Source organism: Trachemys scripta, chromosome 7 (assembly GCF_013100865.1).
Source record: "Trachemys scripta elegans isolate TJP31775 chromosome 7, CAS_Tse_1.0, whole genome shotgun sequence".
NCBI classification, from domain to species: domain Eukaryota; kingdom Metazoa; phylum Chordata; order Testudines; family Emydidae; genus Trachemys; species Trachemys scripta.
The window spans coordinates 119,126,097-119,138,275 of NC_048304.1; the positions used below are offsets into that span (position 1 = coordinate 119,126,097).

Below are 12,179 nucleotides of genomic sequence, written 5' to 3' on the forward strand. Positions count from 1 at the left end.
CTTTGAGATCAACAGCTGGAAGGAGCTGTATAAATGCACTGAATTAATTATTACTGCCAGCATATGTGCTTAATAGTAACCATTTATTTAGGAGAAATGCAAGCCGGTATAAAGTTAATTGATTTACAGTAGATTTAGCTGGGGTCTGCTGGTTAGATTGCAGACAATTCATCATTGTTTAAGTATCACAGAGAGTCATGCCAAACCTCTATTAATCCAAGTCTTACTTTAGTGCGACCACTTGCAAAATTCCCAAGGCTTCCAAGCAGCAAACATTTGAGTTAGATTTCTGAAATAAGTGCATGTAACTGAAAATGTCTTATTGAAATACACTACAACACTCCTTCTCCACAAGAACGAGATACTTAAAAATAAACAAACTCCCTTTAAAATGAAACCGGGAAAAGGGAGAATAAACAGATAGGAATTGTTTACTGGAGTAAACTTAATTTATGCACTTCTCAACAAGCTTAGAGAATCCCTATGTCTGTACCTGTGCCCAGACACATACCTAAATGGAGAATGTGGGTGTGTAATATATTTACTAATACATGAGTGAAGTAGGGAATAAGTGTTAACAAGGAATTGTTAAAAGGGAAGGTAAAAATAACCTCAGTAAGTAACGTTGTGGCAAGTGATGATGAAAACTGCAGAAAAACCAGGGAGAGAGAGAGAGACGAGGGGAAAGAAAGAGACCCCTCCCTGAGAACTTGATTATTTAGAGCTCACGGCCAGATAGCTTAGACCACAGGGCTATCTCTGGTTTCCACGAAATCACTGGTGGGAATCTCCTCCTCCGTTGTCATTTCATTTCCCAAATCATGTGCCTTTTCCTGACAGTATTAATCTGAACAAATCTTTGCAATGCCTGAGTGATTTATCTCAATTCAGAGCGAATTGGAGGGACCCATAGAGGAAGGGACCCATGACTTCACTCTATGCAAATGCACCCCATGTCCTTTAAAGGCGGTGGGGCTGCTTCTCTACTCACCCTGCTGTGACTGGGGTAACGAACTCTCCTGAAGTTACCCCCTCATCAGACTGGGAGAAGAGGCAGGTGTTGCAAATTAGATGCTCAATCCCTTTTAGGAAAAAAAGAACCAGGAGGGTTAGGGGGGGGGGGGGGGAGATGTTTGTTCCTTCATTCCCCGGGGGACATGTTTGCGCTTCTGTATTTTCAGAGGAGTTGCGGGGAGAGTCGGAACTTTCAACAGGACGCAGGTCTGGGGAGGTGGCATACGATCATGGGAAAGCCAGGCGTGTGGGCGGGAGCAAAGGCAGAGATCGTGTATGTGTGTAGGGGGGAGGCTATAAAAGTTAAGGCGAGTGCCTAGCGCTGTGTGCGTGTGTTGGCGAGGAACAGCTCATCCGCCGCTGTAAACCTACCGAGCATCCCAGCGGAGCTGCTGGGGCGAACGCGAGCCGGGAGAGGCGATTGGTGACTGATTGCACAAGCGGAGGAAATCACCAGCCGGGGTGCTCTCGCTCTGACTTCAATCCAGCTCCTCCCCCCGGGTGGTTGTGGCTTTTCCTTCCATCCAAAAGCCTGATCAGCCCAGCCAGCCCTGGGGGGTTAGGTTGGGTTGGCGGGGGGGGATAAGAAACGAGAGAGAGAGAAGACAGCCGTTTTTCTCCTTCCCCAGCCTGCAGCGAATCCAGCCCTGCCTGAAACTTGCATGGAGTTGGTGCCGTCTTCCCTCTGCTCCGGGTGAATGTGGTGTCTCTCTCCCAGCCTCTCGCCGGCAGCCGCAGCCATGGGAAAAGTTACGGGCCGGTCTCCAGCGGGCTGGCGGGTGGCTCTGCTCGCCGGGACCTGGCTTGTCCAATTCCTCTGCACCTTTGGCACCAGCGGGGCCGAGATAACCTGCCGCGCCTGCCTGGCCCCGGGGAAGCCGCCTCGGCCGCAGCGGGGATTATTATTCATGTCCGGGTGGCCGGGCCGCGGGGAAGAGGCGAGGCGGTTCCCGGCGGCTGCGGGGAAAGTGACCTCCCCGGCTGCTCCCAGCCAGGAGAAACCTACCGGCCAGCCCGACTCCAGCGCATCCCCAGCGCGCCCCGGCTTGCCCCGAGCTCCCCCCCGCGGGACTGCGCCCGCCCTGCCTGGCCGGCGAGGCGAAGAGCGGACCCCGGCGGGGCGTGCGCCCCGCGGCAGCCGGCTGAGACGGAGCCAGGCGGAGCGGAGGAGAGCCAGGGGGGTCCCGGCGGAGCGGGACCAGCAGGGCAGGGAGGCGGCGGCAGCCTCCCCCGAGCAGCCGCAGGGCAAAGCCACCCGCTTCAGGCTGGAGGAGCTGAAACTGACCAGCAGCACCTTCGCGCTGACCGGGGACTCGGCGCACAACCAAGCCATGGTGCACTGGTCGGGCCACAACAGCAGCGTGAGTAGACCCGGCGCCGCGGCGGGGGGCGGGATGCAGACGCGGGGCGCTGCGGCGCCGGGGCTTGGGCCACGTGCAGAAAGTGGGGCTGGGCGGGTGGATCGGGCTGGTCTCTGGCCATTCGCATCGGGTGTCACTGGGCAGCTTGCAGCCGGGCGAAAGGGCTCCCAGTGCCTTTCTGCTGCAGCAAAAGTTTTCTCCCCCACCAGCCACCCGCGTTGCATTCTCCTTGCTCTTAACTGGGTGAGCCCACCGGGAGGTTTGGAGAGAGGGCAGGGGTGTGACTGGACAGGAGAGAGCAGTATCCTCGTTGTACGTGGAGCAATCCGTGGTAGGCATCAAATCTCCAAACTCTTCCCGGCTTGCATGCGACGCGTACTCTCGGGTCGTGAGCAACAGCGGGTGAGCGAAGATGCAAGTGACATTGCAGAGTCGGAGTTGCCTTCGGTCCTTGCCTCCCCTTTCCCTACACTAGGTCAGGTCTGCAGTCCAGTCTGTGACATCCGCTCCCTAGGGGCGGACAGATGCCGAAGGAAATAAATCAAACCCAAACTTGATGTGCGCGCAGCAGAACAAGGGTTCCAGCAGAGGAACAAAGCGGTGCTTGTTTAATTTGTCCCGGTGGCGTTAAAAGAGACAGTTCTTGTATCTACAAGTAAGAACCCAGATCTCTTCCTTGTGAATAGCCACAACAAAGAGTAGGTGACTAAAGGAGCATTCATGGCACACAGTGCGGAAGTTTTTATCAAGTTACCTTGAGCTCTGCTCCCTCTGAGCCTTGGCTAAACGTGAACCGGAGCTGGGATCTTAGATCCCTGAGAACAGTCGTTGTTTTGCTTTCTTGTGTTTTTTAAATCTAGTCCTGCTAAGGCAGAAGTGTGGACATCTCTGGGTAATTAAACGTTCAAAGTTCTGTGGCTTTTCACTTAAAAGAAGCAGAGAGAATGTTAATAAGAGTGAAGATGAGATGCAGTCATAGTAGGGACATGCTTTTCTTATTTATCAAGGAGATCAGTGACTCGGGCTAAGAGGTTCCAAGGTGTTTTCAGCTCTGATGCTGCTCTGGAATACAATTTCTGTCTGTTTCATGAATATGTATGTGTTTATCTTCAGCTTCTGGTATCATTTTAAAATAATGGCGTCATCATTATGAATTCCTTTTGGTATTAAGGTAAATCGTCATGAGCCCATTTAGTATTAATGTAGATGTCATAAGCACTTGTACATGATTCAGCCTTCATTGACTGGACCAATATTTTATAGTCTTATCGGGAACTTTTTAATCAAATCATTGAAGCAGAAATTCTCACCATCTAGGTTTTCAGGACCTTTCCACCCACCTTAACTATTGGATCTCTCCCAGGTACTACTAAGATTAATCTTCTAGTTTGATCTCCAGTCTTCTAAAACTGATTGAGTTTGTCACCTTTTTAAAGGGATTCATTTGTTGAGCCAGGGCTTGTGATGCTAAAAAAGCCATCAAGCATTCTGGGCTTGTGATACATGGAATTAGATATTTAGTCTTTACATTTTAAAAAAAAAAGATATTTCGGTCCATTACTCGGACACGAATTGTAAAACAACATGAAACAATTTACTGTATGATAGTTTTGGTTTACAGGAGGTGAGACTAGATGACTACAAGCGTCCCTTCCGGCTTTATAACCGAAGGACATGTTTTGGGATGGGGTGGAGAAGTGCTTTGGCTAATTAGTTACATTCTTCCCAAACAACTGTCTGTCAGACAGGGTCATGCGGACACCTTGCTTCTGTTGTACAGGAAGATGGCAACCCATCCGGTGCTATGATCCCCTCCAATCTCACATAAGTAGAATAACATTGGGCCCCAACCGTAATTGGTTGGGAGATCATTAGGTCAAACCTGATTGGTGATGCTAATTCAATAGGTAGCACCCTTCTTCCTAGAGCAGTACAGAACCAGTGTCCCACCCTGGTGCTTTTGGGCACTATGTTGTGTGGTGTGCAGTCTTTTGAATGAAAGATACAGTATGATCCTTTCTGTGTGGACATTTGTTTGCAAAAGTGGCTGTTAACCCCTATTGTCCTGGCCAGATTCCCATTTGGGTAATTATTTGTCCTACTGCAGTTTTAGTGGGATGCAGTAGAATTCTTCATGTTTTCTTCTGAACAGTTGGGCAAGTGCTGCTGTCACAGAGCCGTCACGCTTCACCCAGACACGGCTACACTTCAGTGCTGACTGTCGTGTGTGTCGTTCGTCTATTGGGAAAGCGCTATGGGATCCCCTTAGATGAAAGATTTTATAATAAATGTAACCGTGTTGCCATAAAGCTGCTACAGTAAATAGCATCCATTACTGCTGACCCCAGATTAATTCAGTGTGTTTGGAGTAAGTTTCAGTAGTTGGCTCTTCTACTTAGGACACTATTACAACCAGGTAAAACATGTACCAAACAAATACTTTATTCAGTTTGAGGCCGGAGAAAGGACCCACATATATGCTTTGATTTCAAGAACAGATGGGGCTGTTTATTTGAAGGGAATAAAGGCACAAGAGGGTAAGCCTTTTGGGATAGATAGAGGCTGACAGTACATGGCACAATGGAGTCCTGATCCATTACTAGAGCTCTTCTTAGGGACTACCACAATAGGGATAGCTCAGTGGTTTGAGCATTGGTCTGCTAAACCCAGGGTTGTGAGTTCAATCCTTGAGGGGGCCATTTAGGGATCTGGGGCAAAAATCTGTCTGGGGATTGGTCCTGCTTTGAGCAGCGGCTTGGACTAAATGACTTCCTGAGGTCCCTTCCAACCCTGATATTCTATGAATACAAATAAAAATGACCAAATTCATCCATGGTGTAACTCCACTGAAGTCAGTAGTTTTACATCAGGGGCTAATTTGGCACATTATTGATCTGTATTTGTACTGTTCACTGTGTCCTCTAAGGACCTGGTCCATTTCTCCAATTGAAGTCAATGGGTCTTTCCATTGGCCTCAGTTGGAACTGGAGGATTGGGCCCTGGTGAGATTTCTCTGCAAAGCCTTCCTCCAAAAGCTTTCAGTCAAACTCCAGTATAGATGGGGTTTGTCTTGCTGTCAGAGATGATTTTGAACGAGACACATGGAAATCTAGGATTCCTGGAAATATAGCAAACTTTAATGCTCCCAATGGGAACAAATGTTAGTTAAGAATAAATAGAGACTCATCTTTAGTAACTGCATATAAATGAATATTGATAAAACACAGGAGAATTCATGCTTGATGCAGGCAGAGTGCAGAGAGGTTGAGGAGCTGAAATCCATGCCCCTATCCTGGGTCTGGTATGCAGGACCATTGTTTGACAACCATTCCGAAACATGATCCATCCCAACTGAAGCCTTCTGCAATCAGCCAATGAATGGTTGGCATGGAGACTCTTTCCATAATATTTAGGGGCTGTGCAACCATTTCAGTATGACCACGTCATCAATGTCCCTTCCCCCCACACACACCACACACCGATTCCATATATGGGGTGTAAGTGGGGCTGAAGGCTTTGTGCTGGTCCTCTGCCCCATGGGGGATTTTTGCCACCAGTTTGGAACCTGCTGCCAGGTATTATCTTGTATTATCTTGCAATTTTGCAAGTGTCTTCCAGATTTGGGGTATCAAGTCAGTGTAGATTTGGTGTCCCCACAGCTGTCTTGAGCCTCTTCTCAGGCTGCTGTCACCCAACTGTAGAAGATGGGTGGAGTTTGAAAGTGGAGCAACAGCAGGCTGCAGGTTATTGTTCTCACAGGATAGGGTGTCACCTTGCAGAGGAAGGAGAACCCTGAGGATCGTTTTACTGTGGGGTTCAGGAGCATTAGGTTATGGGTGGTTCCAATCACCTGGTCTTCAGGAGATTGCACAGAGTTGCTGAAGCCTCAAATTTGCCTCTGCCCTAGATTTGCTGTGAGTGAGTCTTGTGAAGCTATTGCTGGCTGGAAAGACAGCCAGAGAGCAAAGCATTGGAAGAGCTGAGGAGGTAACGTGGAGGTCCATGGGAAGAAAAGCCTTAATATCGTGCTAAAGGATCCTCCTGTAAAGGAATGCAGCACATGTCCCTATTAATGCAGTAGTAAGTTGCCCTGAACTGGAGAGGATCTGCAGCTGGAACAGGTGGAGAGTTGATAATAATACCCAGCACTTAGTGGTAGACCTCAAAGAAGATAAGTTTGGTCCCCGTTTTACAGATGAGAAATTGACTTGTTCATAGTCAATCAACCAGCACCAGAGATGGGGAAATAGAACCTATAAACTGCAGGTCCCAGGACAGTACTCCATCCACTGGGCCATACTGCTTCTCCTCATATTGCTGGAAAGGCAGAGGTGAATTTCTGAGGCCATCATTCAGAACAGTCATTCTGAGACTGCTGGATATTGATTCTAGGTCAAACACAAAGTAGTTTGGCTGGGCCGCTTTTTAATTCCAGCTGTTGGATAAAATCCATGAGGCAGGTGGGATCTGCAGAGGATGCAGCCTGTGACGATTGTCATCTCAGTGGTCTGGTGAAAAAATTAGATGGGAGGAGAAAAGCAAGGTCCCTCTTCATGGGCGAGGGTGTAGTGAGTTTGTTGTGAGACTCCACAGCAGACTTTGGCCTTTCCAATAACATCAGACAAGCTGAACATCTGAAAGGCAGAACAATAGTGTGATTTTATTGTATAAGTGACCTGGGTAGAGAACTTCTGCATTAACTCTCCTTGGACTTTAAACATGTATGCTAAAACCAATTTCCTACATTCTCAGGAATAATAAATAGAACCTTGAATTCTTGGGATTCAAATTGACAATCGCTTGAACTGGAATGCAGCTTTGCCTTTGTCTTGGAACACTCTGGGTATTGTAATGTATTCCATTTTACATGCATTCTTTTATATTAGTTTGTAATGCAACAGTCACATGGTAAAATCACCTTAAATTGCCGATGAGCCTCTTTTCAGAAGAGAAACTGAGACATGTTGACAAAGTTTCATTTGTTTTCTGAGCTTTTGATTCTTCAGGTGGCCCATTTGTCCATGAAATGTCACAATTATGATCTGTCATTCCATCACAACTAAATGATTCAACATGAAAGTGCCTGCTCTCGGTGGGTATTCCTCTAAAAACATCCTGTCTTTGGGCACACTGAACGGCTGGTGACTGCCATATTTCTTCTGATGACTTGCTGATTACCCATCACCCTCCCAGAATTATTCCCAGAATGGAAATTTCACTGAGGTGAGCTTGATGATAGCCATGGAACCTGCAGCAAGCTATGGTTTCAAGACAGCAGCTATGTTTGGGTTTATATGGATACTTCTGTCTCTGGAAGCGCCTACCTAACTGAGTCAGGTCATGTTGTCTTTTGTATGGTTGTTGGGATACAGGAAATAGAGCTGAAACTAGAGCTAAATTCCTCTAAGCAGGATGTCAGCATTAAAATACACTGAAATGTAATGTTCATTAACAGACAATAATAATAATGAGCCAGATCCCGAAGCTATTTACTCAGGCAAACTTCTCATTGATGTCAATGGGAATGTCTGTATATAAAGACTGAATGAAAACCAAGGGGATTTAGCTCAACAACATTAATGCCACACACAAAATAGATATAAAATCCCTGTTTCATCTTCTGTTCTTTTGGCTCACACCTGCTACTCCTTATACTTCATAAAATCCTTTATTTGCACTATAGAGCTAAACAATATCCTCTATATCAAGATTTCAGTGGGAGAAAACATCAACCTCTCCAAGCAAACCTTCAATTAGGAAATTATTCCCCCAATAAATGCACAAGTTTTTCATCTTTCCAAACAAATCAAATAGCCAGAACGTTTGTTTTTTTCACTGTCTTTACTGTTATCCACCTATAGCTATATTTCCTTGTGGGATAAAACCAAAGCTTTTAATACACAGCACCTATAAAACACACACACAGAATATTTTTCAAGAGTGGCCATGTGATGACAGAAAGTAAGGAAGCAAAGAAGATTTACGTGATTGGAAGAAAGGATTGGCTTAGAGAATATCTAGTCTCCAAGAAGCAACAGAGGGTCCTGTGGCACCTTTAAGACTAACAGAAGTATTGGGAGCATAAGCTTTCGTGGATAAGAACCTCACTTCTTGCATCTGAAGAAGTGAGGTTCTTACCCACGAAAGCTTATGCTCCCAATACTTCTGTTAGTCTTAAAGGTGCCACAGGACCCTCTGTTGCTTTTTACAGATTCAGACTCACATGGCTACCCCTCTGATACTAGTCTCCAAGGAAGCCTGTGGGAGACCTTGACAAACAGAGGAGCTCCCATCCAGATCGGATAGACCCAGCCAGTGGCTTCCAGTTTCTCATACTTTGTTCTACATTCCCAACGAAAAGAAGTTTTGCCACGCCCATTGCCATCCTGGAGGCTAGATTGTTCATGACTCACTCACTGGAAGTCATGACCCTCAGGTTGAGTATCCATGCAAGAGGGATCTACGTTTCTATGTCATTAAATGAAAATGGGCCTTGATTCCAGTTCCCTGTGGGAGCTTTGGGTGTTAGACTTTAATTATTTGGGATCTTTAATTGCCTATATAAATCCTGAAACTGTAAAATGACTTTCATCCAATCTGCATATTTTGCAGTCTCTCTTCTAAAATCAAACCACAGTTGGAATAAGATCCTTTTAATCCATAATGCTCAGGGTCTGGAACACAACAATTGTTGTTTGTTGGTACTACACTTCCTTTCCTCTGAGGATCTTCAAGCACTTTAGAAGCAATTAAACCTCCCATCAACCCTTTGAGGTACATCATCCCCTATAATAAGGAACCAGGCCTTCTCTGTTGATTTCCCCTGTCAGAAGGTGTTAGAACCTTGTTGAAGTTCTGCTGACTTTGTGGCAAGTGTGTTTATTATCTCCGCCTGGAATATAAGGGAGATGGGCAGGGCCGGCGCAACCCATTAGGCGACCTAGGCGATCGTCTAGGGCGCTACAATTTGGGGGCGGCGACCGCGGCGGTATTTCGGTGGCAGGACCTTCTGCCGCCTCTGTGGGGGGTGGCATTTCTGGGCGGGACCTTCCGCCGCCTACGGTGGCAGAAAAGCTGGCGGCGCTCCTGGAGATGGGAGTGGTTCTCTGGAGGGAAAGGCAGCTAGATAGAGGAGGGGAATCCCCAGAGAGCGAAGCTCAGGAAAGGCCCTAGGTATGCAAAACAATCCCAAACTGCCTGCTTCTCCCTGCCCTCTAAATTCTTCACACAGCTCTTACTTTGCGGTGACTCTGGCTGATGAATAGGTAGGTTCTACAAAGGCTTATGCCTCTCTCCCTGTGGGAACAGAATGTCTGGGTGGGACTGAAAGCTGCTTCCGGTTACAGGGCTGTGTGTCTTGCTGCTAATTTGGAGGAGGTGAACTGACCTGCCACCTGGCAGTTTTCTTCCTCCCAGCAGAGCTGCAGGACTTCACACAAGATTAGGAGAGGTTAGAGAACACCTGAGAAAGTGAGGTGCAGGATAACCGAAACCACGGGATGCGTTCCTACAGCCAGGTGTTTTCCCTAGCTGTGCTGGCATAAGTACCACAGCACCTCTAATACTCAAAATATACTGCCGGTGTTTAAAGAGTGTAGCTGAAGCTCATTCATCAAGGAGATTTGCCGATTGCCGCCAGGAATAGGCAGTTCACTGCTTATCAGCTAGTGTCTGACTGATCACTTTTTGTTGTTCCTTATAACCTAAGAGCACATTTGCAGGCATCTTCATGCTATGCACAGAGCAGCCTAATCAAGAGCAAGAAAGAAGGGGGTGGGGGTTGGAAGAAGATAATTCACAGTTGTTATTTTGGATGCAGACGTCTTCCAGCGAGCTATGGGTCTGATACAGCAACGTGAGGTGGAGGGCATTCAGCAACAGTCACGAGGCTCTTAGCACCTTACAGGATACGATCCTGATTGAACTTAATGCAGATATGATGGAGACATAAAAATTCAATGTAATTTTGGCCAGTGATAACTTACAACCATCAACGCAATCAGTGTTACCTGTAATTTTGAGATGCTTTGGTATCTTTGGCATTAGGCAGTAGGCATTTCAGAAAATTGTAAGTTTCAAGGATGAGCAAGAAGGAATCTCTTTGGATTTTTCCAAATTGTATTTCCTTAAGTGCATTTAAACTAGAACTGAGTGAATAATTCAAAGGAAATAATTTATTCAACAAATTTAGCCTCTTTTTCTGTTGACAAATTGTCCATGATCATCCTGTGGCTTTCTCAGATGTTTTTGTTCATAATTAATCACCAAGTTCCTGATCCAAAATCCATCTGAAATCAATGGACAGCTTCCCAATGACTTCATTGGGCTTTGGAAGGCCCCAGCTAATCACTATGAATAATTCTTGCTCTGTAGATTTTTGTCATCAGAGCTGTATTTTAATTGGGTGACTAGATCAGTTTTCAGTTCCCTGATTGGATCAGTGCAATTCTCTAACACTGGATTAACGGTCCTTGTCTCTATCAATAATCTTGCCAGGTAAATTCTTTTGCCAGAATATTCTCAGGAAACAAACAAAAAAGAGGCATGAACATTGGTGACACGAATGCTATTTTATGCTCAAGTGAACATTCGTGGGACTTTTTTCTTTTTCTTTTTTTTTTTTTTAAAGAAATTTACCCAGATCTCATTTAAACATAGATATTTAATGTTAGAAGTGATGATGATTATTGTCAAGATCATGCGATGTTTGCATAGGGATTTGACCTGGAAATTTGATTTGCTGACACTGAAGATTTAACTGGGGTTATAGGAAAAAATACCTTTTTAAATAAATACATTTTTAGAAAAAATCCGAATTGTGCCAGGTGCGCTCCTGGGAGTTGATGTATTGTTTGAGAACATGGTGTGCTGGGGTGTTTTTATCCATCCTGGAGAGAGAGAGACGGCCAAAGAGCATGCAACATTCATTTTGAATATAATGAGCGATTATAGCGTGAGTATAGTGGTAAAGAGGTGGTGGTGGTCTGGGCCTTGTCTCACTCCCGTATGTGGCAAAGGAAATCTCTACACTGGCTCAGAAGACACTGAAGTGGAGGGGGGCCTGGGCTGGGGTAGGGAACATAGGACCTGTGCTTAACTCTGACTCAATGGCCTAAAAGCCCTGCAGAGGAGTCACTGCGGGGCAGCAACCGTATTTCAGCCTGTAAGCCAAGAGAGTGGCCTGAGAAGCTAGCCGCTCTGTGTCCTTGTTGCGGGTAGAGAGTTGGCTTGTTTTTGTTTTTTTGAATGAAAAATGGCCTTTTTTTAACAATTAACAAAGTTAATTTTAATTTTTCAAGATTTTGTTTCTTTGAGGGAAAAACCCCAAACCTGAGGAAAAAATGTTGAAAAATGTTTGGTTTATAATAATTGAAGTTTTAGGCCTTTTCTTAGATTTTTGGGGCCAAAAAAAAAATTTCAACTCCTTATCCCAATTTTTTTTTTTTCTGGTAAAATATTTACCCGGGTCCAAATATCCCTGGCTACGTGTTTAGTCCCTTGTTTAGATTGACGGTGTCACTTTAAATAGTGACAGACATTGAATTTAGACCCATTGAAAAAGCTGGGGGGACGTGTGCTATTTATGATTCCAAAAGATCTTTAGAATCTCCGGCAAGCGCTTATCTTTTCCTTTCTTCCTCCAGAGTTTCATTCAGAGAGCATTGAAATGCCTTAGTCATTTTCTTCATGCTAAAGACAGCAATTTCATCTGATGGACTTGGCAGTTCTATATTTCTTTTCCCCTGGTGGAATATTACTTTTTTCTTCTCTGTGCCCTTGATACAAAATACTCTCTGTTCACTG

At 45.6% G+C, this 12,179-nt stretch overlaps 1 protein-coding gene across 3 annotated transcripts in view; it reads left to right on the plus strand.

Moving 5' to 3' along the window:
* The first annotated feature begins 1,283 nt into the window (after positions 1–1,283).
* The window catches only part of SORCS1 (sortilin related VPS10 domain containing receptor 1), a 408,602-nt gene continuing 397,706 nt past the window's right edge, over positions 1,284–12,179 (plus strand). For 2 of the 3 annotated variants that reach the window (XM_034776634.1, XM_034776636.1), the window contains exon 1: positions 1,285–2,375. In XM_034776634.1, the coding sequence (XP_034632525.1) occupies positions 1,713–2,375 (663 nt within the window). In that variant the 5' untranslated portion in view covers positions 1,285–1,712. Of the gene's footprint in view, positions 2,376–12,179 lie in introns of all 3 variants that reach the window. The other variant, XM_034776637.1, reaches the window with a different exon arrangement.